Below are 27,470 nucleotides of genomic sequence, written 5' to 3' on the forward strand. Positions count from 1 at the left end.
TTAGCATATCAATTATTACATGAATAGCAGAGTTGAGAAGTACAAAGAGTTCCAGGAATTGCTTGTTAGGAAGAGTTCAACAGCTTACAAATAACTAAACAGAATGGGAGCAAGGGGGCATAGGAGGGAGTGAACAATGCATTATGCTGTTTAATGTGACTCTTCTCAAAATTTTTGTAGTCAAGAACCTAGAAGAAAGCAATCTTCAGCTGTCTCCACTATGTGTCTAAACTTAGGCATATTTGACCTGCAAGGTGGGGACTAATATCCCCACAGCAGCTGTGCAGATGCATAGTCTAATAAGGCTACAGAACATTCTGGCTTCATTTTTATTTATAGGGTTTTTTCCCCTCATGTTCATCACCATATTATTTGAATATCTTGTTAATTTACCTCCTGCTATAGGGAAGTATTTTCCCTATTTTATAGTTTTGAATAAGTCTCTGAATCTTTGTCTCAGTTCCTCAGACAAGGGTACAACCAGAATTTTCTGAAGGGAGGAGTCCTAGTTACATTCCACCCTGCATCCCAGCCCTGGTCATTATCTCAGGATCTCTTTCACCTCCTCCTACTTCACCTGAGCTGTCTGCATGTAAGCACCCTTTCCAAAGGCTGAAAATTGAATGAGGGCACTGAAAAGTGAGGCTTTCAAAGGATAGCGTCCAACATAAAAATAGATCATTCATCCGCCCTTCCAAAAGACCACTACATTCCTTCGAAAGGAAGTGTCCACATGGCTCCAGACGGTCTTTCGAAAGAAAGGAGCCAGAAATGCTGTAGACAGGGCTATATGGCTGACAAGCCCTTCTGGGGTTGCAGCCAGCTGCTCCCTTAAAGGGCCCCACCCCAGCCTTGGTGAGCTGAGTGCTGCCTAGCTATCCACAGCCAAGCAGAGCTCAGTGTGCACCAGCAAGGAGTCCCAGCTGCTGCTCCTGGCTGAGGACACGTTGATCGTGGAGACTGTGCTAGAACTGCTGTGCACAGTCGTTGTGGCCGTCCCCCATCTGCATGGGTGGCTGAGCAGCCCCCCGGGGCCATGGAGTCCCCCTGTCCAGGACCCTGCCACCCCCCTGCCACAAGTGGCCTGACACCTCTGGAGCCGCACCAAGGAGCGCCTGGTGCTGGGGGAGTGGGACAGGGCCCGATGGATCTGCAACTTCCACATGAATAGATGGACCTTTCGTGAGCTCTGCTACTGGCTCGCCCTCACACTCAGGCACCAGGACACATGCATGCACCCTGCTCTCTCTCTCAGGAAATGAGTTGCCATAGCCATATGGAAGCTGGCCACCCTGGGCTCATACCACTCCGTGACACACAACACAGTTCATGGTGGTCAAGGCCACTGTTGGGCCCGTCCTCCTGGAGGTGAGCTGTGCGCAGTCACACACCCTCCACCGGGGGTGGGGGATCTAGGGCAAGGGAGACCCTTGGGGGCAGGGAAGGAGGCCAGGAGGGGGCAGGGGGCTAGGAACACCCTTCCACACCCTCACGAGAGCAGATGTCTTCCCTCCCTTGTAGGTCACCCAAGCCACAAATGCCGTGCTGCTCCACAGGGTTATCTGCCTGGAGGATCCGGATGCTGCCATTGTGGGATTCACTGCACTTGGCTTCCTGAGCTGTTTCAGTGTCCTGGATGGGATGCAGATCCCCATCTGTGCATCCGAACACAGTGCCAACCAGTACGTGACCCACAAGGGCTACTATTTGGTGGTGCTCCAGGCCCTGGTAGATGTCCGTGCACTGGCATTTGGACTCTGTGGGCTGGAATGTCTTACAAAGAAAATACTTTTTCAGAAAAACTCAGTTCTGTCCTATAAGATGTTTACTCTCTAATGTTTCTAGTATAACCCTGTTCTTCTGGTAAAGAGATCAGAAACCCAAAAGGATGATGGTTTGACCCATTCAGTCTCTCTGATAAAGAAATGCAAATGATATGACAGACTACTTTGACTGTAATATTGGTCTTTTGTGGTCACCTAATAATACTGTATTTAATAGGTTAAAATAGTAGCTCTGTAGCACCTTTCCCCACTCCCCCCGCCCAAGGAAGGGTCTCAAATCTCTTTAAAAACACTCACAAATTTAGCTTCTTGATGATATTATCCTTACTCTAAAGTAGAAACTGAGGCATGAAGATTGTGTGTTTGTCCAAATGCACATGTGCTGCATTTGTGGAAGAGGCAACGATAGAATTGGCTCTCGTGACTCCAAAGCTGGTGCCTTAAGGCCAGCCTTCTACCACTAGAATTATATCCATACTGCTTGTGCTATAGATAAAACATTTGTAGTTGCTGACTTTCTTGAGTTTTCCACAGATTTTAGATACTGTTCCCTTCACTCGGTTACACTCTTAAAAAATAACAAATGTACTTAGCTTCTCTATAGTTCATCATCCAATATAACGTACATTTAAGTACCTTCAGAAGTACTGGGGAAAAACTGGCACCTTCTTACTCAGATGATCTTCTTTCTGTATGTATTCAGAGTAATTCTTCTATTTTAGTGTGGAGAATAGTTCAAAATGGCATGAACATAACATGGCCTGATTCTATTTCTTGTGCATCATTAACATGGATGCTTACTAAATGTCTGCTCTAGTTCTAGATCAGTAATAATTTCAACCCACAGAAGGCAACAGAGTTGAACATATGTAATATAGATTTTTCAAGCTAAATAATATCTTTATTCCTGAAGTTGATTAATGATAAGCTGACCTCAGCTTGACATGCAGAGCTGTCAGAAGTTCACTCTGTTTATCCCCTTCCTTTAAGAGTCATAGTGAGAATGGGATTGTTGGAATGGCATTCATCATGCTCCAAGGGTAGAGCTGCAAGGCCTAAATTAATTACTAAATCGAATCTCGTATTTCAAGACTTCACAGGGTCACTGGTGAAGGTCACTCCCCCCCCACCCCGCCTCCCTGATATGCACAACTGACAGATATATTCTGGATTTTTTCCATCCTCCGAAACATCAGATTATTCCATTCCTACCTGTGGCTGCCAGAGGGTGTGGGACAGTGCTCTAAGGTGGTGAGGAGGATCCTTCTTCTAGGTGAAATAGCTGCTGAAGCACAGGTGGAAAATGGCAATTGCATACTTCCAGAGATGCACAGTCACTGCCGAAGAAGGCCTAAATAAATGCTCGCTCCCTTTTCCTTTCCAAGGAAACCCATTGTCAGGTGCATGAGGCCTACTTCCACCGTCTTTTTAAACTATATTATGCCTGAGAATTTCCTTTATTTATATTTCATTTATACAGCTTGTAACTGAAAGTAGCCTAAACTAACTTCTTCTCTTGATATAGCTCACATGGTCAGGGTCATACTTAACTGCTCGATTTGGCATCAGGAAGGAATTTCTCCCAGGTCAGATTGGCTGAGACTGTGAAGGGGGTGGGGGTGGGTTTCTCCTGCTCCCTTCCAGAATGGAGCATAGTTTGGCTGCTGGGATCAAAACACATCTTACCTAATTAATTCTCTGCTACCACAGAGACATCAGATATTGGTGGCACCTTAGTCTTTTTTTTTTTTTTTTTAAACCTTAAATGAACAGGTTAAAGTCCTAAGGACCAGAATGCTTTAGTGTTGCCTCTACATTAAGCCCAAAATATTTTACTATGTTGGTGAAAAACTAATGGCCTGTCTAGTGGTCTCTTCTGGCTTTATACCAATGCAAGTTTAAAAGACATCTTTTAAAAACAGTGCTGGTTTGACATGGAAATAATAAAGAAACGGAAGTATTCTACAGTAGTATTTTAGAGTCACCTTTTGAAAACAGACATTCACTCTTACCAACATAAATTCAAAAAACCGAACATCTGCATAACGGCTTCCTATTTAAAAACTCAAACATTTGGTAAAACCTTGGAAAGTAGGAAGACACCTGGCGTGGCCAATATGTCTGCCTGGAGGAGAACTAACACAAATATTCTCAGTGGGGAAAATAATTCCTCTGCATCACCTTGAAGACAGAGGGGAAATAATGACAACAAAAAACATTGAAATTCTTGGCAGCAGACAAGCAACTTCAGTACCCAAGGGTAAGATTTAAATTAAAAAAAACTGGGATCTTAAAGCCCCAGTGCTTCCAACTTGTACATTTGTAACTGTATTTCTGCGAGTAAAGTGTTTTTAGGAGTGGGTCTAATACCAAGATGTCTGTCTCAAGTTTTTACTGTGAAATTCTTAAAGTCACTTTATGAGGTAGAAGTACTACTGTAGAATAGTAGTTATGTAGAATACATAATCAAACACTTGACACTTATTGTAGTCAATCTGCAAAAGGTGATAGGAAAAGGAAATGTTCATTTTGGATGCTTCAGAACCTGCACTGAAATTTAATCTTCAAATGCCACCACATTCTGGAAATTTCCAACACATTAATGTAACGAATTCTTTTCCTAAACTTTAAGATAAGCAAAGAGTGTAAAGCAAATGAGATCAATGTCTAATGTTCGGGAGTTTAGCATTACCATGAGTGCGGTTTTTGTTACTTGACTTTGAAACAAGCCAATCTGCAAACTCAGCGTCTTTTAATGAGCCAACAGGAAGATATTTTGCCACATTTTAATTGATTTTTATGACTATTAATAGTATGTGATTAAAGTTAACTAGACAGGCATCAAATTTAGGCCTCCAAACTAGATCCCTTCATAACTTTGCAACAGTTTGCAAAAGCTATTCATCACTCCACTGCCCCACCCCACTTCCTAAAATGTGCACGTTACTTTGTGCAGAAGAGCATTTAAGGCTGATTTAGGGACCATTTCTGCAGAGTACGTAATATGCTGAAACTGCAGTGACTTCAGGGCTCATTCAGGTGATCAAGCGCATGCCTAATTCTAAAATCACACATGGGCAGCCCATTCAACTCTGTGCCCTATCGGTGGCAATCACTTGTTAGATGGGATCTTTTGCTATTTAAAACTCTCTTCTATAGAGAGTATTAATTATAGCTCATAGTACAGTAAACTCTTTCATATCTGGCAGTTTTGGGACTGGGAGGTTGTCAGATATTCAAATAGTCCGGATAACAGAGAGGATCACTTCGTCATCTGCGGTCTGCACTATGCCAGCATTCCCCTTCCCAAAGCCTTGGGCACCCCAGCCCATTGAGCGCTGCTTCCACCAGCGCAGCCCACTCTGTGCTTCCAGCAGCTGAGGCCCTGTCCTGTGCTGCCGTGAGTGGGAGGGGGCAGGTGCTCAATGCTGCCATGGGGTGTGGGGGCAGGCTGGTGCTTTGGCCACCTGTCTCCTCCATGGTTAAACAGCTGCCAGTGGCATAGCTCCCTCAGAAGAGGAAACCCGGGTGCAGGGAATAGCGCCTGTTGTCAGTGTTGGTTGTGTGAGAGTATCGGTTAAGTGAATACTGGTTAAAAGAGAGTTTATGGTATTGTTCCTCTGTAACTCATCAGCATGTAATTCTTTGCAATCACTGACTAATGTGGTTTATAATCAGATTTTTTTCCCTTCCTACCACATTCTGAGCATAAATGTCTGTCTTCATCTTCCAATTAATCCCCCCTTCCCCATAATCATACAGTTAAGGTGGTTTTGGCATGAATTATTGTAGTATTTGCCAAGTCAGCTTTGAACATTTCAAGGATATGTACAATACTCAGACATGCACTAAATAATTTACTTTTTTTTTTAAAGGGTGCATTAGCTGTATATCTTGCATACCCTTGTTTGAAAATGTTACGAATGCCTGACTTGGGCTGTTGTAGATTGTGCCTTCTTTTATTTTAAATTTTAACATGGGCTTACTTAGCTCACATTTAAAATATGCTGGTCTTAAAATGACTTAAAGAAGCTTATGCAGTAGACATGGCTAGAACTAGGAGATTAAAGTAGTTTTTAAATACTAACCTCTTTTGATCATCTATGAAGCATCTAAAATATTACTCACACTAGATTAACAAGGTAAACAATCTCCTCTCTTTCTATGAGCAGCCAAGAGGGCATATGAATGCTGTTTTGGGCGGCGGGGGGGGAAGAGATTAGTAGGGGTATGTGGGATAAATTCCTGCATGATTTAAATACTTGTTAATCTGGTTCTTTAAATATCATAAAGAAAAATACCAGAATGTATTTCCAAGGACAAAGGAGGAGTTTGCAAGCCCTGTGATTGGTTGATTTTGCTAGTTAGTCCTGTCCCAGAGTCATCCTTAATTGGCTTTGGGTAGGGTTGGATTCACATAAGCGGAGTGACATTTTACTGAATTCTTTCTTGTTTCTTTGCACTTACTGAAGCTTCAAGGAATATTGCTAGGAACTTTTATTTCATGTATGACCTGAACCAACACTGTTACTCTAATTCTGTGGAGAGCAGACATGAGCTTGTATGCAAGAAGGGTAACTTTGCCAGCAATTACTCCGATAGTTCTGCAACAAAGGGTAGGGCATTTATATAACTTTGCAACATTCACTGTAGTGTGTGTATGTGGGATAAGTGGTTGCGCAGTTTAAGCAAAGAAGGCTTTAATGTAGACATAGACAATTTTTAAAAGTCCTGCATTTTCATAAGAGTGCAATGTCTGTCGCATAGGGGATTTAATATTTACTAGACTACTAATCATACATACAAACACTATGATAGAGGGGAAAAAAAGTGGTTATGCTGCTGTACCTTTTTCTAGAGAAAGCTGTATATATCGAATATTTCATCTTGGGGCTGAAATAACCACTAAAATCATAATTCCATTTTAATATTTAAATATAAACTCTATACAAGTGCATAAAGGCTTTATCCAAATTCCACTGAAGTTTGGATCAGTCTTTATGTACCTACACTTGGTTACTGATACTCTTCGCTAAGTTTGTTTGTAACAAGTTGAATATGAGCATTAACCTTTTAAATATTTTGTTTTTAAAAAAACCTATACTTATTTTAAGAGTTCAATTCTTACAATGAAATTGATATAAAATCATACAATTTTGGTATTGCAGCTTGTGGATAATAACTAGAGTTACATACTAACCAGTCTATATGTTGTGGCTTTATAGATTTTTATAAGCAACAAGAAGGGGGACATGCTTCTTTTTTAATATGTCTTATATTAAATGCAGGAATCTCAATTTAAAAAAAAAACAGGTGATTTAAAGGTAGGTTTCATTGTCATGTGCATTGTTTCCCTGAAGAAAATGAAATCCTGGTAAATAGGGTCTTTTGTTGTCTTTGAGATATGTCACAGCTATGAAAGATGGAATTTCAGTGAAACATCATCATAGTTGTATGTGGTTTTCAAGACCATCCCTACAGAAATAAGACACAGGGCATATTTTCTACAGCCTCTTTGACCCAGTGATGTCTACAGCATTTATAGCTTATATAGAATGCATGCTATAGCTACATTATATCGTATTCCTCCCCCCATAATCCTGGATATGTGTATAATATGTTTTTTGTGGTGTTAAATTTTGTTTGTCCTTTTATAGTCCAATATATCTTGACTGACTTACCAGAGAGCTTTTTTCACCATTATTTAAAATGTTTCAATGTTAAGTTTAATTAATACCCTTGGATTTTATTTTCAACAATTCTTATGTCTGTTTTAGGAAACATGGCAGCTCGTGTCAAAGGTAATTCAGTTGTCAACTTAGGTGGTCTACATGTGCCACTGTCTTTCATTGTTTTTGTTTATTGGGCACTTGTGTTAATGGACTTTACCTAGTACAGACAGTAATACGCAATTTTACTCACTACATGTATGCTATACATGCAGGCATAGGTAAGGGTTCATGTGTAACTTTGGAGTTCACTGATTTATTTATTTTTTTAAATACTTTTACTGAGAGCCTGAAAGTGCTTTGTCAGAATTTTCTGTGCTAATAAAGATATAATTTAATTCCATATTTGGGAATTTATTTTTGCTATTTAGTTAGATTCCACCAGTGCCCAATCTTCTGATGTTGTTGTTCTTTTGTGAGGGGGTTTGACCAGGAAATCTGGTGCTCCAATAAATCTGTTAATTTACAAGGTGCCACAGGACTTCATGTTTTTACAGCTACAGACTAATATGGCTACCCCCTGACACTTTGACACTTGAATATTCAAAGGCATAGGTCCTTGATTAGGGCTAATTCAGTGCCAGACTTAAACTTTCTGGTGCAGGTTGTGCTCTTATACGTAGCATACCTTCTGTATGGATCTCCTCCTGCCACAGAAGAATGACTCAGCCACTTCTGTAATGCCATCTTCCCTTCCTCTTGACTCTGAGCAGCCACAATGCAAGAGGATAACAAAGACTGGTCAGCCCAAAGGCAGGTGTGCATGTGAGAGGATCAGGCTGGGATGAAGATATTCCTGATTCCTCATGGACATTAGGCAAAAGATTTTAAAAAAGGCTTACGTCCTGCTTTTTCAGTATAGCTGCTTCACCTAATGCTTCTGGGAGCTACGATGGACAGGAAGAACAGCTGCAATGGAGTTGTGTTACCTGGAAGCTGGGGAGAATGGGTAGTTGAGTGAAGGGGTGCAGGAGGTCTCTGTGGGCATAGTTCTAGTATTCTGTGGAGCCTCCAGGTTGGAGGGTGGGTTCTATAGGGAGCAGCCTCCACTCTGAAACCATTGCGGAACACTTCTTGCAGAGGTTTTCTCATGGGAATCTCTTTCCAGGTTTAAATAGCTGTAATGAAATTGCTGTACTGTAGAAACAAAGTTGGGGAAACTTTTTTTTAATGTAATCATTCTCGCTTAACTTAAAAACCAATTCAGATCTTTTTGGTTACTTTTTCAAATCTATGTTTAAATATACAGACTGCATCATGCTGCATAACCAGTGGAGCCAGCAGCCACCCGAGGCCCCTGGAAGGCGCAGGGCGAAGGGCAGAATGAGTGTGGCCTAGGGCAGTTGGCCCGTACCCCTGTCCTAACTGTGGCACTGGGCCTTTCCTCCTCCCTCACAGTCATGTAAAGTGGCAGAGCAGCAGCACTTCAAAGGAGCCCAGAGCTACCAGGCAACTGCCCCCTGTGCCTCCCTCCCACTCCCACCAGTGGGCCTGAGCATAAAGTTTAGGATCTGATCATACTGTTATTGAAACAAGGGGCGAAGTTTTCACTAACTTGAACTACAGCATCTTTAGGCTTTTCTCAAGTTCTACTTTAGAAGTATGAATGCTCATTTTAAAAGTAATCTCCACTGTTTTCTTCTTCCAAAAATGTGCCTTTAGGTGCTCAAAAACAGCATATTTGACAAACTTTTGAGTTATACTAGATTAATAATGGAAAAAGGAGTAAGTGAAGTGTGAAATGTTATGTTGGTATTCAGTGATCATCTGGAATACATTGTGTGAAAGTTTTGGAAATAGCAGCTCTGCTTCTTATCAAATGACCTCTGAGTCTTCACAAAGCATTTTCCATTGCTGGTCATCTGTTCCATAAGAATTTGACTTACTATGTATCAAATATAGTAGGGCAAACCTGTAGCCTTTACCAAGTATACAAAAAATTGCAATAGCACTTTTTTAAGAGAAGAAAAATAAGTTGCATGACTTAGCTGGTATTTGGCTATCCTGCCAGTTCCTGATGGGTGTACTACTTCTCTTCATTTTCTTTTTGAAAAGCTGAAAGGAATACATACTCAAAACATGCATCCATTGTACCCTAATATAGACAAATGTTATTCATACCACTGCCACTCAACTACATCTCATCCGAATAAAATGCAGTACAAGCTTTACTGCCTCTAGAATGTACTTCCACAATTCATGCACTTTTCTACCGACCATACATGGACACTGCTTGCTATGGATGTTATTCTAAGGGCCTGACCCTTTCTCCGAAAGGGTCTTTAAAAATCATCCAGAAAGGTGATTTATTGAATATGCATGCAAATGTACATATTCAGCATTGTTCAGATCAGGTCTGTACATTTTGGCCACACAGTCAAACAGTCAGAATTAATGTTGTTTTTTCTCTCTTCTTGGTAACTTTTTTTTTTTTTCTTCTGTAAACTGTTTTAAGGAATCTGATTTAAAAAATGTCAACCTGTATTAAAAATTCTTTTTTTTTTTTTTTTTGCAGAATTAGTGAGTTGTGAAAAATAAATACTGATGCGTACTCAGGGTTAATTGTGGTAGTAAGTAAGCATGGATGCTGTCATGTACTATGATGAAAACATTGTCACATTTCAGACTAGCTCTGGACTTTCATGAGGTTTCATAAGTCATTTTGTGTATAGCACGACACATGATTCTGTAACTATCATGCACATTATATGTAATTATTGTTAAAATTATTTTATTAATCTTTTTTAATGACTTTTTGTTTTTTGAGAAATGAGGGTCTGAGTGGTTCAAGTCAGGGATGTAAGGAGGCAATTTTGAAAGTCCCCCCCCAACCTTTAGTGCATCATACTTTAATTTTGGGACTTTTCTCTCCAAAATTGCTAGTTAAGCTAAACCTTATTCAGAATTAGTGACAAGAATACATATGTTTGTGCTAGGGTCCCCAGAGGTGAAAGGCTAGTGCATTAACCTAGGAACTTCACATAATGCTCAAATTGACCTATCTTTGATGTCTATAAATGGATAATGCTGGAGTGTGTGTGTGTGTGTGTGTGTGTGTTTCTCCCCTCTTTGAACATTCTGTCTTTCTATCCACAAGCACATCAGGAAAAATTGAGTTATTTAAAGATGGATAAACCCCACCCATTGCGACTACACCAAGCACCTCTATAGACTTAAACTGAAATGCATCGCCTAAGGCATTGCCATTATTTGGGTAAAGGCCCATCTGAACTGGGAATTCTTATTCTGCTTCTTGAAGCTCACTAAATCCAGGCTCTGGTATATTACCAGAATGAATGAATTCATTGTGGGCATTAACTGTATTCAGACTTGCCTCCCTTCTGCTGAGCCTGGCAAGTTCAAACCAGAAATCTACAGCAAAAATAGCTTAGCATATTGCAACCACAGACACTAAAGGCAGGAAATGAAGTAATTCCAGACAGGATGGAATGGAGATTAGTGTACTTTTTCTACCCTGAACTTCTGTCTTCTGGCACTGTCATAAAACCGTGCACTATTACAGCAGCCCAAACAAGCATCCATGAGCTTACAGAGCTGGTCTGGTTACTGAAGTGGTCTGCTTTACTGCTCTAGTTAGTTTAGCAGTGCTTCTATAGCACCCCCCCCCAACCCCCTCCATGCATAAAGTCAAGTCACTGTGTCTTCCCATAACTTCCCGTAAGCGTGTATGGGGAGCTGTCTTGCATGGAGAAAAATCCGAACTGTTCAATAGCAGTACAGAAAACCCTCGATTTAAAGGACTGTGGAAATAATGGGTGCTGTCTGCCAGCCCCCACACCTCTTGCCAAATAACCGCTGGAGACTCACCAGAGCCACCACCTGAGGCTGGAGGAGCTGCTAGGGTGGCTGGGGCTGCCAGGACTGGAGGGGCCACTGCAGTGGCTGGGGCCACCAGGGTCAGAGGAGCTGGGCAGGGGAGTTGGGAGGCTGTGGTGGAGCTCAGGAGCACTCCATCCCCAGCCCCATGTTTGTGGAGCATGTCAGTGCCCAGCCGTCACTGCCTGCAATGGCACTGAGCAGCAACCGTGGTGTTGGAGGCTGCTGCCCACTGGCAGGCTGAGGTCAGCCATGCTCTACCTTTGCAGGGGCAGCTTGGAGTCAGGGGCTGGAGGAACCACAGTGCTGCAAGCTGCAGGAGGTGGAAGGAGTCAGGCCTTTCCTGGTGATTGGGAGTGGGAGATGGAGGTGTGAGGGGAAGAATGGGGCAGGAGAGAGGAAGGGAAGAACAGGGTCAGGACAGGAGTGAATAATGAGCTGGGAAGGTCAGTGCATCATCATATACGGTATAACCATTTGGATATAACAGACTTTAAGTGTTAATGGGCACTTCTTTCCACCCTCCCCCCCACTAGTCCATTAAATCAAGGGTTTACTGTATTAGATGTTGCATAAGGTGGCTTCCTAGCCCTTTTGATGGGATAATAGATCTAGTGCTGCTAAGCATTGCAGTGGAAATAGGGAGGAAGATAAATCTTGGTATTTTTTGTTTTGGTCCAGGTAGTGATTACAGATCACTGTGCTGCATGCAGAACAGTTCAAGCATTTTAAGGAGACCTCTAGACTGCAATGGGGGAATATTTTGTAGCTCAGAGAGAGAGGTGATACTGAGCCAGAGGTGGTGCAGGTAGTAGCTTAGACTAGCTGCCTGAGTATAGATCCAGGGGTCTGGGCAGGTTAGTACTCCAGCGGCTTGCCTGTATTGTCCTTGGCTACCTCATTATTTCTACAGTGGTGGCTCAAGCAGAAACAGCATGTCCTTATCTTCCTGCGCTAGGAATTATGCTCCCAGCTTTAGTTTAGACATACCCTAAGTGAGGGATGAAAACCACTATTAATTGTTTATTATGTAGCTGTGTCAGGGAGAGACAGAAAGGGGACCTATTTTATTAGGTTCTGAACAGACACAGAATAGTAGATAGGCCCTTCCTTAAGGAGCTTACGGTCTAAATACATATGACTGGATACAACGTATAACCACCTGCTTAGCTAAAAATCTCCATTTGAATTTTTGGCATCTTACTAACCCAGTGCTATGGAAGACCACCAATGCTGGAGAGCAGCTATGTCTGTTGTTCTGGCCTGCTCGGTAACAAAACTGGGGGATGTAAACCTGTTTCCTTATATTCAGGGAAACCAAGTAAGGTGGCATAGTCTTAACAGACAAGGCACTGTTGTGACAATCAAGTCACTTGGGCTCCGTTTTTTGACTCTGCTACTAATTTCATAGGCAACTTTTGGTAAATCACTTCACTATTCAATGCCTCAGTTTTCTTTTCTGCTGTTTGTGTGTCTGACACTCTCAGCTTTTCAGGGCAGTGCCTGTCGGTTTTCCGCTCAACATGTGTATTGCGTGTAGCACAATGGGACCTCAGGCTTAGCTGAGGTCCCTGCTTGCTGCTGTTATACAAACAACTGCATTTTCCCATATAGGTTTTTAACAGGCTGTGAGTTTGGAAACCTATTCGAAGCATATCTACTTTAATGTTAGGCATTTAGATCATTGTAATCTCACTGCTTTACATGTCTCCCCTGCAAGCTGTAAATCCTGGCTGTGTGACCAGCACTGGCTGTAGCCTGATGTAGCTGTTTTGAGGAGAAGATACTTGTGACTGAATTTTAAATTTTTGATTTTTAGGTTGTATTAATTTTCCCAGGTCTACAGTTCTGTAACTATACATGTTTCTAAAATTTAAATGAACTTCTAACATTTTCCATTTCATATACAAGTGTATGTTCTTTAAACATTAATTCAACAAATTGCTATGTTTGTTTAGAAATACGCAATAAGATGTGTGTGGCTTTTATTTGTTAGTCATTTCAAAGGAATTATTTTAAAACAAAACCTAGCAGGAGAGGCCAACATGTTTTGGTTTTTACGCAGACTTTGCAAAAAGCCCTTTTCAGCCCTTTTCGTTTTCTAACATGTAGATGCTGAGTATTTTTGCCATGTGATTAAGATACCATATATTTGGTTCAGTTTGATAGCAATATGATAGTCACTCACTGGCATTCAGGACTCTACTTCCTGTGGCTTTTTCAGATGATTTTCATCATAGAACTCACATTAAGCTAATGTGAATTGTATGGCAAAGTATTACACTCTCCCTCTTCAGATGTGTGTGTGTGGTGTGTGAGAGAGAGAGAGAGAGAGAGAGAGAGAGAAGTCATAAATGTGTGGGGTTTTTTTGTAAGTCTTTAAATCTCAGTGGTGTAGTACATTGTTTCATTATCTGGTGTGGTTTGACCAGCTTTAGTGGCACAATTGATATTGCCCTCCACCCCTTTCCCTCCTCAGTTCTTGAATAGTTCTTTGGTATGTTCTTCAGTTTCCTCTTGACTTCTTTGAAGACCTGACATTCTTCATTTAGTAACCAAGGAAAGGGACTATGTTTTAGTACCCTTCTCTGCTCATAATCCTGTCTTTCTGGCAAAAGTCTGTTGGAAGAAAACTGATTTTTGCATCAGTTGGGGCGAGTGGTTGGCTATTTCTTGGCCTTTCCACTTTAGTCTCCTTTTTTAAAAATTAGGCTTCCAGTAAGTCAGAACTTAACCTTCAGACACTGTTGTCTAGCCTTGAAGTTTATCAAGAGGCTTTGCTGAATAGTTATTTCTGCTAGGAATAAATCTCTCACTTAGCAGAAATGAGTCTGCATAGCTGTACGTCAAGCAATAAGTATAGCTGTCATAGTGCGCAAAAGGAATTACTTTAGTTTTTAGCATTAAAAAAACCTAAGCATTTCCCATACATATGACTAAGATTTTATATGTAGCTTTGAAATTTAATGGAGTGTTCATATATAGCAGAATACTTGATTGTATTTGAGCTTTGTATAAAATTTACACATGAATTTGCTCAGAAGAATTCAACACCATGTACTGAATCGTATGTAAGGTTAGGCTGGTCCTCCCCCATGCGTCTATACAAGATCAATTCGAATTTAAGGCAGTAGTTTGATATTACCACGTCTGTCTTCCCTGTAAATGCCATTAGCTTGATTTTTTTTTTTTTTTTTTGGGGGGGGCGGGAACTAATATCAAGATTACAGTATTGCTGTCACCTGATGCCTATAGTGTCAAGCCTGGATTTAGAAGCTCAATTAAAAGCTAGTGTGGAAGTGTCATGTCTTTCAAATTGAATTTATTAGCCTCCAGAGGTGTGCCATATGTAACACACAGTGCCCCTCACTGTTGTGCTCTGGCCGCTGCTCTCCAGTTAATTAGGTAACAGGAAGACTCTGAATTTCAAAGTAGGAGCAGCAAGCCTGTGGCTGTGGGCTCATGTTTGTATGAGAGCCTGAGAAATGTCTCTTTGCTATTAGCGCTATGCGTGCATCTACCCGTTACAGATAGCCTCTGCAGGGAGTTCATGGTTCTGTCTCTACACTTGTTTTTTTTTTCTGAGCTTCTTGGTGCCAGCTGCTGCACCACGTGGCAACAAGGCTGTGGTGGAGGTTGTGCTTGTATAAGATGCTGAGAAACTTCTAATTGGTTTACATTTGTGCACAAATGCTCTTCTCTCCCCTACAGGCACCACACAGTCCAGTCTTTCCCATGCTCGGCTACATCACGTGGATAGCCAATAAAAGGATGTACCTGCCATTGGGTGCTGACCAGGCTGCCAGGCAGCACCACGTCCTAACTTGTGTGTATTTCGGGCTCCAAGGTCAGGAACATATTTAGGGGTTTGCAGTCACTGGGGGGGAAGTCTCCCCCCAGATACTCTGGGACTTGCTGCCCCTCGGGGGGTGGGGAAGTCTCCCCTGTCAGCTAAGATACTTAGGTGCTTGCAGCCACTGGGGGGATGTCTCTCACAGTGGCTAAGATACTTGGGTAGGACCACTTCAACTGGCCCCCCAGCTGGCCTCCCCCACCCCCCCCATAGCGTGGGACTACTGGGGCTTGCAGCTGCCGAGGGGGAGGTCTCTTCCCCCCTCCCCCAGTGCCTAAGATACTCAAGGGCTTGTTGCTGATAGTCAAGAGACCACTTCAGAATTCCAAGCGGCACTGTAGCCAGGGACCACAGCATCCCCCCAACCCCGACACACACATCCTGCCAAAAATATTTTTGGGAGCTTGCTGTCCATTGCAGACACCTGCTGGTTTTATGTTTCGGTTATAAAATCTTTTTGCTAACATCTTCTATCTGTATCTTTGACTCCCCACCCGAGAAACACAGGAGGAGGTGGTGGTGGTGGCTAGTTGGGATTCCTGCTTGCATTATAAGTTCAGTGTATGATATTTCACTGCCATCACCCTTGTTGGCAGTATCTGTCTATTGGATATTCAAAGCAAAAAGATGGATCGTCCAGTGCCTAGGACAATAGCCTGAAACCGAGGAGACAATACTTGCTCAGGCAAGGACTTGCTGTATGACTTTGTGCAAGTCACCTAAGCTGTGTCTATGTCTGGTATCCCAAAATAGCTACTCCGTGTCTTTGGTGTGCACCCATCATTTCAAAATAGTTTTCGAAATAACGGGCATGATATTTCAGCATCCCTGTAGTTCTTGTTGCAAGGAGGAGTAAGGGATGCTTTGAAATAGAGCATTATTTTGACTTAGTGTATTTCAAGTTTAGGCTGCCATGTAGACATAGCCTTAGTGTCCCGAGGTCTCCGTTCCCCCATCTGCAGCATGGTGAGAATTCCCTCCCACGCTTGAGTGCTATGAGTACAAATTTATACATGCATGTGATGAGCTCAGATACTAGGGTAAAGGATACTATGGTAATACAAATAATTCATAATATCTACTTCTCTTAGAATGTAGAGAGAAGTCTGTCATGATCATATCTTCCTTTCCTTTTACACAACTACATAATGTAATTTGTGAGATCTGATGATCTTTTCTCTATTTACACCTGGTCTCTTTGTTTAAATGCTGAAGGCTGAAAAATTTAACCCTAGGCTGAAGGAAAAATCCTGGAAAGGTCCTTAATCTCTCTAGTCTGACATCTTCCATGTCCAGGGAACCTACCTTTTGACGGAGACCGTACATAATGGGCAGGTTGAAAGCCTGCCTTTTGGCTGATAGGCTAAATCATTAGCTTTTTTTAAAATACAGGGTTGCCCATTTCTAGCAGCATTCACTGCCCTATTGTTGAGAGTTATAAAATGTTTCACAGTGCCTCCGCTGTAGTGCAGTAGTCTGCACCTTCCATTATCCTACTCCGCCAGACTCAGTAGCCAAACCTTTCTGACTAAAAGAGAAGGCAGGGAGCTGGAGAACAAATGCTCCAGGGAAACAGCCTGTCAGTGAACTGTGTGATAGTGGGTGGTTATTATCTTGCAGGATCCCAGAGGCATAAAGGCCTTTGGAGAGTAGGATTTCTTAAGTGTGGTTCTGGCATACAATAATTTAACACGGTGATTGAAACTGTTCCACATTTTCTTCATAGGACAAAAAGTAATTGTGGAAGTAATGACTTAAAGTTAGGCACTTAAATATATAAACATTGACTAGATTTCAGAGTTGTTGAGCATCTGTGAACACCCATTAATGACATAGATGATCAACATCTTGATTTAAGTGTCTAAATATGGATTTCAGTGCCCAAATTTTGACACTCAAATTCAGTAGTTCTGTCTGTTATCTATAGTTTCCTCTCGATTTGTATGATAGAAAATGCAAGAAGATGTAAACTACACCACACATTAAGTAGATTAGATTTTAAACACTAAGACAAGTGTGGGCAATTACTTTCACAGAGGGGCCACTCCACAAACTTTGGTACTGGCCATGGACTGTCTTTGGGCCCCCCTGGAAGGGATTAGGCCTTAAGCAGAAGGGCTGGGGATGGAGGCTGCAGAAAGACAGTGTGAACGTGCAAGAAAAACGCTTTGCATACCTCTACACTACAGCAGTCTATCGACGGAAGATATCTTCTGTAAACAGATCACTCTGTCGATCAGCTTCATCGACAGAGCGGCCAGACTGCCCAGCTGCTCTCTCAAGAGAACAGTCAAACAGAAGCACAGCGGACATGGCTGCCTGACGTCCTAGAAGCCCTGTCTGTCAACTGAGGGGCTCCCCGGAGCATCCACACAGGCCTTCTGTTGACAGATTTTGTCGAGAAAGGCATTCTGCCCTCTGGGGGATTGGCAGGACACTGTTGACAGAAGTGCTGCTCACCTTCTATCTATTTCCTGTTGATAAAGTGCATTTGTAATGGGGACACTGAGTTTTCTTGACAAAACTCTCTAGTGCAGACGGAGCCTTTGTGTGTGACATACTTTGACCCAAATTGAGCGTGTGCTTCAGTTTGTATAAAACAGTAACTATATGTATGTGTGACAGTGACAACACTGTGTATGCTGGTTGCTGCTGGGTAAGTTTCTGAAAAAATGCACCCTCTGTCACTTTAAAGGAAATTTGTCCTACTCTGTCTTACCCCTCACCTGCTCTACACAGCTGAGTCACTTACCTTCTGTGCTTCAAGCCTGAGCAGCTCCTCTGTATGTGGCCCACTCCCTCAGCCTGCTCTGCAGAGATGGAGTACAGGGGCAGGGTAACAACCTGACTCCAGCCCTACCCTTTTTACACCCCTGCCCCCTCCACCTCCAGCTAGTAGGAGAATCCCAGGAGCAGCTCAGCTGCAGGTGGAACAAGGTTGCGGAGGGACAGCTGAACACATGGTGCTGGGTGTAAGTATGCACAATCTGCTAGTCAGCTGGGTGGACTGGAGAGAAATTCTTGGTGGTCTGGATCCAGCCCCAGGGGCTGATTTTGCTCATCTCTGCTTTAGGGCCTAATTTGTGTGTTCCTATATGTTCATATAGAGTCTGCGCACTGAGATCCTCGTACTGTAGAGGTTTGTATTGTAATACAAATAATGCAGTCCGAATAGAGTACTAATAGGAATTAGTTTTCAAACCTGATTCTGTAGGACTTGCAGGACTCCTCAAACAAATCCATGTCTTTCACAGTTTCTGTCCTTGGTCTGCTAGAAGACTTTTTAGCAAGACACATTTGGAAAAGCAGGGGACAAAATAAATCCCTTGCTTTGGTTAGCTTTTAGGCTTTCTTTCCCTTTGCTGTTCCCTCTTCATTTCAAGCAGTATGTTTAATGATATTTCAAAACAATTCACACTGTTCATTTCCACCTTAAGTTTAAGTCAGCCATGATTTGACAATCTGGATAGGATGACTAAGGAAGCTAATATAATCTAAATAATATGTATACTGTGAGTGTGTGACATTTCTGGGTTGATTGTTTGACGTGCTTTCGTGAGTCTATTCAATATACAAAATGTAGTGATAAAATTAAATAAAAAAATGACAAATTGACTCCCTTGCCCTTCATGCAGTGTAACCAATTAATAATGCCTGTTGCACTAAAAGTGGTGCCTTTCCTTTGTGCACCCACACTTCTGTGAGCCAAAATACAGTCTCTTCCTCTTAAAGACGGTACGCATATTTTCATGGAAATAAAAAACCTGTATCATCAAGTCTCAGAGCTTAGGAGAGTTGGCTCAGGCTGGTGGGGTTTGTGCTGGGGGGAAGGGCTAAAATGTACAGTCTAGACCAGGGGTCGGCAACCTTTCTAAGGTGGAGTGCCAAAATTCGTACTTTGGCCTGAAGGGCCCAGCCCCATGCTCCTAGCAGCTCCACTCAGCTCTGCACCTGCAGCCCAACCTGGCTGGTCCTGCCCATTTGCCAGCCAGCTCACAGGTGTGGGAAGGCAGGAATGTGTACCTGTGGGAGCAGAGCAGTGCCCATGGATCTCTGCTCTCCCACTGCACTGGGAGAGGAGGCGGTGGGGTTGAGATCCCAGCTCACAAGCCAGTCAAAATTGGCTCAGGTGCCACTGGCACGCTCTTGGTGCACGTGCTGTGGGGAATGCCGACCTGTGCTACAGACATCTAGGCTCAGGCTGGAACCTAATGACTCTCATGGGATCCAGCTCCAAATGTTTACACTGCAGTTATTTGCCTCACTGCAGTCTAAAACTCACCAGCCTGAGTTGGTTGACCCAGGCCTGCTGCAGTCAGGTTGTGAGTCTTCTATTGCATGCCTATAAGTACCAGGGTCTGAGTTCCACTTTTAAAATGTCCTACTGTGCTGACTTATTTTAAACACCTGGCAGGTACACAGCCAAGTAAAAAAACGCAGCCTTTATTTTCCTTATCTTATTTACTTCCAATCTTGGTAGGTTTCAGGAGCTAGGAAATAGTTAGAGAGTAAAGATGGCTTGCTGGGTTCAGGAAAGGTATAGCAGAAGTAGAAAGAGACATTCATTCAGTCATATGCCTTGTGGGCACTTTCACAGGTTGTAGATCAGGGCAGGTCAGTGAAGTCACATTCCTGGCCATGGTTTTGTCCTCTTATTACTCCTAAAGAGCATTTCTCTTCTACCTGCTTCTGACAAGAAATATATAGCTCTGTATTTTAAGGAAAGGAGGAATCTCCGCATATCTACTTTTCAGGTGGTTCTAGTCTTGGAGACCTTTGAAACAAAGAAATTCCTAAGGAATTTACCCTGGTGTTGTCTCAAATGCATGTATCTAGACAATGCATACAGTACAGTTTTTATTAATTATAAGGAAAAGAAAAGGTTATTTCTAATTTGAGGAGACTTCATCAAACTAAAAAAAGTTCAGAGAGATTCTTAGGTTACAGGTAGTCAGATATTTTTCAGTAGAATCTGGATCATTTGCAAGGAACAGAACTAAGTGGTGCAGTTTTACATTTTACAGGATAACGTGTCAGAGCTGAGAACAGGGTGATTGGCTTTCTTAGACTTAGGCAGAATGTATTCGCCTATACTAAGAAAAATGAAGAGACTTAGAATATACACTACGCTTTTTTGTAATTTTGTTTTGCTTCCTCCATACCGTTATAGTCCAAGGCCACCTCCAAGGCTTTCCTGTCAAAGTCAAATGGCCTCAGGCAGCTCATTATCAGGACGTGTGTTGCCATCTTTAGTATGTTTAAAAAGCCAGTTTGTTTCTTCAGCAGTAATACAATTAGTCATCTACACTCCAACCATTTTTGAAAGAAAAATATGTACCAAAGGCCTTAATATACACTGTGCACACATTCATGCTATAAAGTGACACTACATGACACCTGACTTGGTGTATAGCAAAAGGAATCTCTACACACAGCCCACGTACTGGCAGTATCATTGAAGAGACCAGTTGATGGCATGGGAGTCGCTTCTGGCCCTGCAACCAACATGTTGTGGTACTGTGGGCAAGTCACTTCTCTCTGTTTATTTTCCACAGTTTCTGTGTTGTCAGTTTAAACAGTAAGCTGTTTTGGATAGGGCCCACTGCAATGGTGACCAAACTTCCCTTGTGCCTCTGGGTGAAATGTTTAATATATATGATGAATAATACTGTGTATCTTGGACATAGCTGCTTTTTTTTTTTTCCTAGAGATAGTGGCCTCTTTGAAATATCCTAGCCAAGTCTGCTGTGTTTGCAGGAATCATTCCCATGTATAGATCTATTCCAACACCTATAGAGACAGAAGGTGGCTGTAATTGAAAAAGACAGTTAATGAGAGTGTGACACAAATCCAAGGTGTTTAATGATGTAACTCCAGTGCTAAAAACAATCTCAGGTTCCGCTCAGGAATCATTCCTTTATGTTAAGGAATCTTTCCCCTTGTGTTGGCAAGTCATGCCTGCTGTGCAGGCTTACAGTGATCTTTCATTCAAACTAATCTCCTAGTCTTTCTCCTGGAAGATTCCATTTGGATTTGTTGTTTTTCCTGCAGCAGAAGTAACTACATTTTCTGAGTCTGTGGTGTCGCTCTTTATTTGGCTGCATGGTTTAGGCTTGGGCTTTCCTGACAGCTGTCTAGCCAATTTTCATGTGGAGAAACAGAGTGCCAGAGGAGTTAGCTGTCAGTGCACTGCTGCTGAAGCATGGATGAGGTGCTCCACAATAAACTTCTCACAGGTTAAGCAAAATGAAATTCAGTGAAGGGTGACACACATTTAAGGGATGCAGGATTGCCTCATGAAGGAAAAAGAAGATAACTAACTTTAGCTCATTTCAATTACAAAGTAAGGGAGTACAAAGCTATGCTAACTTGGTGCACAGACCTCAGAAGCCCAGATGAGTATACATACAAGTAGATAAAAGGACATTTAAATACATTAGGAAAAATGGAGAAAAATTTTAAAAATGAATATGAAGAACTAGATAATGGTGAGGTCTGCAATTGCGTGTCATGGATTTCTCAGGGAATGGTGGCGCTTAGGCTATGTCTACACTACAGCAGTCTGTCGACAGAAGTTAATTTTGGAAATATCTTCTGACGAAACTTTTGTTGACAGATTGTAGCCATCTGTCTAACCGTTCTGTTGACCGAGTGGCCAGGCTGCCTGGCCCTCTCTCAACAAAATGGCCAACCAGAAGCACCGCAGTGACCTGGAGGCACTGTCTGTCGACAGAGGGCCCCCTGGAGTGTCCACATGGCTCTTTTGTTGACAGATTCTGTCAAGAAAGGCATTCTGCCTCATGGGGGAAATGGCAGAAGGCTGTTGACAAAAGTGCTGAGTTCTGTTGACCGTATGTTGACAGAACGCATTTTTAATGTAGATGCTCCAAGTTTTGTCAACAAAACTCTAGTATAGATGTAGCTTATGTGAGACATCATTTTGCCAGTTTAGTGTTGTCTCAAGCTATTAGAAAATATATACGCTAGGGAAGAAACTTATACCGGCACGAAATATTACTAAAATGACCTACAGAATTTTATTTTTTCTCTACCTTTCAATAATTTTAAAATAGCTTTAGGAACACAGTATTCTTCCTGGAACAAACAAAACACAGGTTAATGAAAGTAAAGGGCTGAGTTTCAGATTGTGCCATTTTACTAGACTTCAGAAGATCTAGAAGACTCTCTTTTAAAATTTGTGTATTTCTCCTGCATGTACTTCATATCTTGACCTGACTATCATTTTTACAATTAAACACAAAACAGCTGTGTTAATTCAGTACCACAGTGAAGTTTATTGCTATCCCAGTCTGTTGCTGGGCATCTTCTCTATTTTGTCTTGCTTATTTTTATATCTTTGCAAATTGGAAAATTAAAACTAATGGCAAATGTAAAATGCTATGCTGTATGTATTCAATTTTAAGATTGTTATAATTGCTTACAAGTCAAGAAATTTTCAAAATTGTCCCTGAGTACCAGAAACTCTTCTGTGTTAACTTTAATTGGAGAAGTAGGTGCATAGCACTCAGAAAATAGGCAGTAGAAAGTTTCATTAATTCCGTCTGATTGGCTGTAGTTTAAATCTTGCTGTAAAGTCTCCAGAAAAGTATATTATAAAAGCAATGTAGAAGGTGTAAGAGTAAATCATGTTATGTTCTGCCATATTTTGAACTACTGTCTAGTTGCTCATATACATGCAAAAGATTGCCATGGTCTCACTTTTTTTTGTTTTGTTTTAAACTCTACTTCCATTCCCTTGTGCCTCCCCTTTATTACCACGATTTTTGCTTTCTCAAAATTTTGAGTCTTGTGGCTTCTATCTATTCTGTTCTCTACAGAACTGTTTGCATCTCAGATTAGCTTCCCTCTCTCTGTGTAACTTCTTCCAACAAGTTAACACCTGGCTTTAACAATCTTTCTGTAGAACTGCGTTCTCAGGGTCCTTCATTGACATTGCATCAACTGCATCATCATCTTTGTCTCTCAAGAAGGTGGAGATCCTCCAGTCACTACAGGGGGACGTGGAAGCTTTCTGTGGATTAAACCAATGCTATGCCATTGTAAATGCATGGGCACTTTAGCTTTCTGTGTGTATTCTCATTGTTTTTGCAGGTAATTAAAGTATACAGTGAGGATGAGAGTAGCAGAGCTTTGGAAGTGCCAAATGATATAACAGCAAGAGACGTATGCCATTTATTAATACTGAAGAATCATTACATAGATGACCACAGCTGGACGCTGTTTGAACACCTTCCTCGCATAGGTCTAGGTAAGATTGCCTTGTTCATACTATGAAAAAGTATTGTAGATGCTTATGTGATTATTTTTTTTAAAATATATGTAGGAAGGCTTGGAAGCTAGTAAAAATCATTCTTCTAGTTCCCATTCCCATTCCCATCTTTATTTTTTTTTCCTGGAACACAGTTGTAAGGTATGCATTTTCACTGTTCCCAGATTACCTTGATATGACTCTGAAGCAGTGATCTCTCGGGCATAGTACAGAGGAACTATCCTATTTCATACTTTTATGTGGACAGTGGGTGTCATCCCTCTAAAATTACAACCCATTCTATTGGAGTAGACTTACAACATCCTCCTGCAATAGTCAATTAGCTTGGTGAGGCTTTGGTTTAAAAGCTAGAGAAATTTGGACCTACACTTTTTTTAAATCCCCGTGCCCCAAATCTACATATTAAATATTTGAAAGCCTGCAGTAAAACAATTAAGCTTAAGCTTTCAAGTCCAAGAAATTGATGTTATTCAGACTTCTACAATAACAACTATATTTACCCTATTGGTACTATCTATATGTTGCTTTCAAGTATAAAGTCGGGAACATTTATACTTTAAGGTGAAATGTGACAGAAAACTACTCTTGTGTGTTTTGGGTAACCACTATGATTTTATTGTAGGGGCTCTCACTACTCTTTAATTCAGACACATAATTTACTTTTTTAATGTAAAAGGTTTGAAACTAAGGCATATCAAGTGTTGGATTTGGAAAATAGGTAACTCAACAAAGATTGCAATCCCCAAAGAATTAGTATAGATTATCTCCCCACAAATTAATCTGCCCATCATTTTTGCAGATGCAGGTAAAATTTTATATCTGTGTATGGATCTAGTATAGATGGCTTCTTCCAGAAGGCAACAGTTTAAAAGTTACCTTAATCAGACTATAACATTTTCTCAGGATCAAAAGTTAGATATCATCTCCTCATATTAGAGCTTGTGACTTTTCAAGAGCTACAGTGGAGAAATCTACCATGAATCCTCATAAAGCTGTACAGTAAACTCTTTCACATTTGCCATTCTATAATCCAGAACTCTCAAATAACTGGCATTTTAACCATAATGATGTTTCCAGAAGTACAGTGTAGTGAAAGTAAATACAGCAAATACAGTATGGGCTTGTCTACACTAGGCCCCCTCCTTCAAAGGGGACATGCTAATCAGCCCAATCGGAGGAGGCTAATGAGGTGCCATGGTGCATATGCATCACGTATTTAGCATAATGGGCTGCCATGGGAACTTTGAAGTTGCTAACTTTGAAGTGCTGACAGGCAGTGTAGCCACAGGTGCTTCAAAGTACCCGCCAAACTTTGAAGTTCCCTTACTCCCAAAATGTTTTGGAAGTTTTTGCATCTACACCTTCTAGAAGATTCTTGGGATATGAGGTAAATTCAAAGTGGCCTTTAGGCTACTCTGTCTCATGGAGGGAACTGTACTTTTAAAGCAGCTTCAGGACTGGGACTACCTTTATCTCTTTGTTTGTGAAAATTGCTCCCGCTGGCCCAGAGAGACCGGTCCAAAGTTTATGTAAAATTATAGTGAACTGTGCACCTTAGACTATATTACATGACTTTTGGTCTCCTTGTGGGTTAGCATAAAAGAAAAATTGGAAAAAAAAAAAAAAGCATAAGCAGGCAGAGTCCCTGGAATGATGACATGGGCACAAGCTCAGTAACAATAAAACATGTGCTTAGTACTGGGGGAGTGTACAAAAGCAGTTTTCTTCCAGTCTGTGGTGCTATGGATTTTAAGCCTTTTTTTCTTTCCCATTCAGAAGGCATAGCCTCTCACTTTGTGGTCAGGCCGTTCCCTGCTGGGGCAGCCATTGCCTGCATAGGCTGCCTGTGCACATGCCCCACACGTGGACCTAGACAGATCAGTAACCCTGTTTATGGTTTTATGTTTAAGAGCAATATTTTAAAGATGAACTCAAAGCTAAAATTGTTTTTGCCTTTTACCACTTTTTTATGGTGCATAAAGACAGCCACAAATACTTTTCAGAAAGTTTTCTCCTTTGTAGCCTTTTAGAGAGATTTTATAACTTTTTACCCTGAGTACATTGATTGTAAGATGTTTCTAGCTCAAACAGTAAGAGTTGTGCTTGAACAGTGTTAAAAATGGGTCAGGATAGTACAATGACTAAGTGTGCAATTGGGGGAAGGCTAGGGATAATTTACAATAGAAGCATTTTCTAACTATATGGCTGGTGTGTAAAACAGAGATGACAGATAGTAAAAATAAATTATAATGAAGTGATGCTACAATGGTTCCTGGTCCAGTCTATTACAGTTATTTGATACAATATAACAGGGGATAGGCAACTTGCAGCTCTGGAGCTGCATATGGGGCTTTATAAGGAGTCATTTGCAGCTCCTGACATCATAATGACCCTGCCCTGTTGCTGCTGAAACAATAGAGGCTATCTCCAGCCTGGCCAGCCCTTCTGATTCTTCCTCCTCCTCATCTCACGTCTAGCCAGGTAAGGCGTCAGCAGGGACTGGCCAGCATGTGGCAGTGGGAGGGGTGGCAGTGGGGGCTGGCCCTATTGCTGAGCCATCTGGGCTCGAGCGGACTATGGTGCAGGGGCTACAGTGGGTGGGGTCTCCTGCTCCAGACAGGTATGGCATGGTTTGGGTGTCTCCACCCCCTTCTCGGGTTCATTTTCCTGCCCCCCCACCTGATGCTGGGCTCCTCCTGAATCTTCCTTCCCTTAGCCTTGCTGCTCTGTCCCCATCAGCTGTGTGGTGACTCCTCATGTCTCCAGGCAAGCCAGTCTGGCAATGTCTCTGCCATTCCGCTTTAGCCCTGGGATCTCTGTGCATGCAACAGCATCCTGTCCCCACCCTGCTCTGGGTGTGCTGGTTCTGCAAAGCAGTGATTGTCCACTGGGCCTGTTACTGCTGCACAGCAGGGGGAGGGTGCAGAGCAGAGACCCTCACTCTGGCAGTGCCCGCAGGATATGCATGTGGAGCATCGCTAGCAAATGCAGTCTGTGTTGCCTTCTTTTATAGGACAAAGTATCTCAATGATTAGTTGATGGACCAGTATGGAGCACTGAAATCTCCCTGACACAATTTAAGAAGGCAGCAAGCCAGTCCCTCATGTCAAAAAGGCTTAGATAGGTGAACTGACCATATGGTTATGCCATCATAACCTTGCAACTGAACAGCTCTTAAAGAGTTGAACCAGCTCCAAGAAAATAAGTTCTGCTAGCTAACTGAATCTTCTACTGTTGGGGAAACACTACTTCCTACCACTTCTTACTTGAGTCGATAACCATGCTTACTACTCAATTATATTAGAGCACTAATTCTACAAATATATTTAAAGCATGTGGAGTAGATGGGGCCTAGATCCTCTGTGCAAAAACATCTTATTCTGGCATGATGGGGACAGACCTCTTCCTAAAATGAGTTTAAAACCTTGACACTATTTTTTGAGCATTGTCTCATGTTCACATGCATTTTGGCCTTGAAGTATTGATTTTTTTCCTAACTGAATTTGAAAAAAATGGCTCTTCCCACTAGTTTGGTTGCACACCCCTGCAATATATATTTTGTCATGTAGTTGGACTGCACTAACCACAATGATGTTTGTTGCTGCAGAAATATCAGTCTTTCAGTTGTCACTTTTCTTAGGATATTTGAACAATGAACCATTTTGTTTTTAATGCATGTCATTCAGTACTAGCATTTTAAATCTGCAGAAGTTTAAAAATGTACATACAATATGCTTTGTTAAAGGATGTGTCCTTCCTTTAGGGAACAAGTTTGAGACCATCAGGCTGTTTTACTTAGACATACAAGCTCCTATAGCAGTAACTCCTGGGCTCAATACTGACCTCTGCTGAATGTGAATCAGAATTAAGAGACTGTATTCCCTAAACAATCCTCTAGGATATCTCGTTCTCCTTCAGGTGTAATTGTAGCAAGAAGCTAGATTTCCCTTTTTTAATCAGTCTGCCTTCTTCAGGAT

At 41.8% G+C, this 27,470-nt stretch overlaps 1 protein-coding gene across 4 annotated transcripts in view; it reads left to right on the forward strand.

Annotated features, from left to right (window-relative positions):
- The first annotated feature begins 6,238 nt into the window (after positions 1–6,238).
- The window catches only part of GRB14 (growth factor receptor bound protein 14), a 76,790-nt gene continuing 55,558 nt past the window's right edge, over positions 6,239–27,470 (forward strand). For all 4 annotated transcript variants that reach the window (XR_012646401.1, XM_075001233.1, XM_075001235.1 and 1 more), the window contains exons 1-2: positions 6,239–6,400; positions 23,316–23,472. Coding sequence is in view for 3 of the 4 variants with exons in the window: in XM_075001233.1 (XP_074857334.1) it covers positions 6,338–6,400; positions 23,316–23,472 (220 nt within the window). In the remaining variant the exon portion in view is untranslated. The remainder of the gene's footprint in view (positions 6,401–23,315; positions 23,473–27,470) is intronic.

Source organism: Carettochelys insculpta, chromosome 8, assembly GCF_033958435.1.
Source record: "Carettochelys insculpta isolate YL-2023 chromosome 8, ASM3395843v1, whole genome shotgun sequence".
NCBI classification, from domain to species: Eukaryota; Metazoa; Chordata; order Testudines; family Carettochelyidae; genus Carettochelys; species Carettochelys insculpta.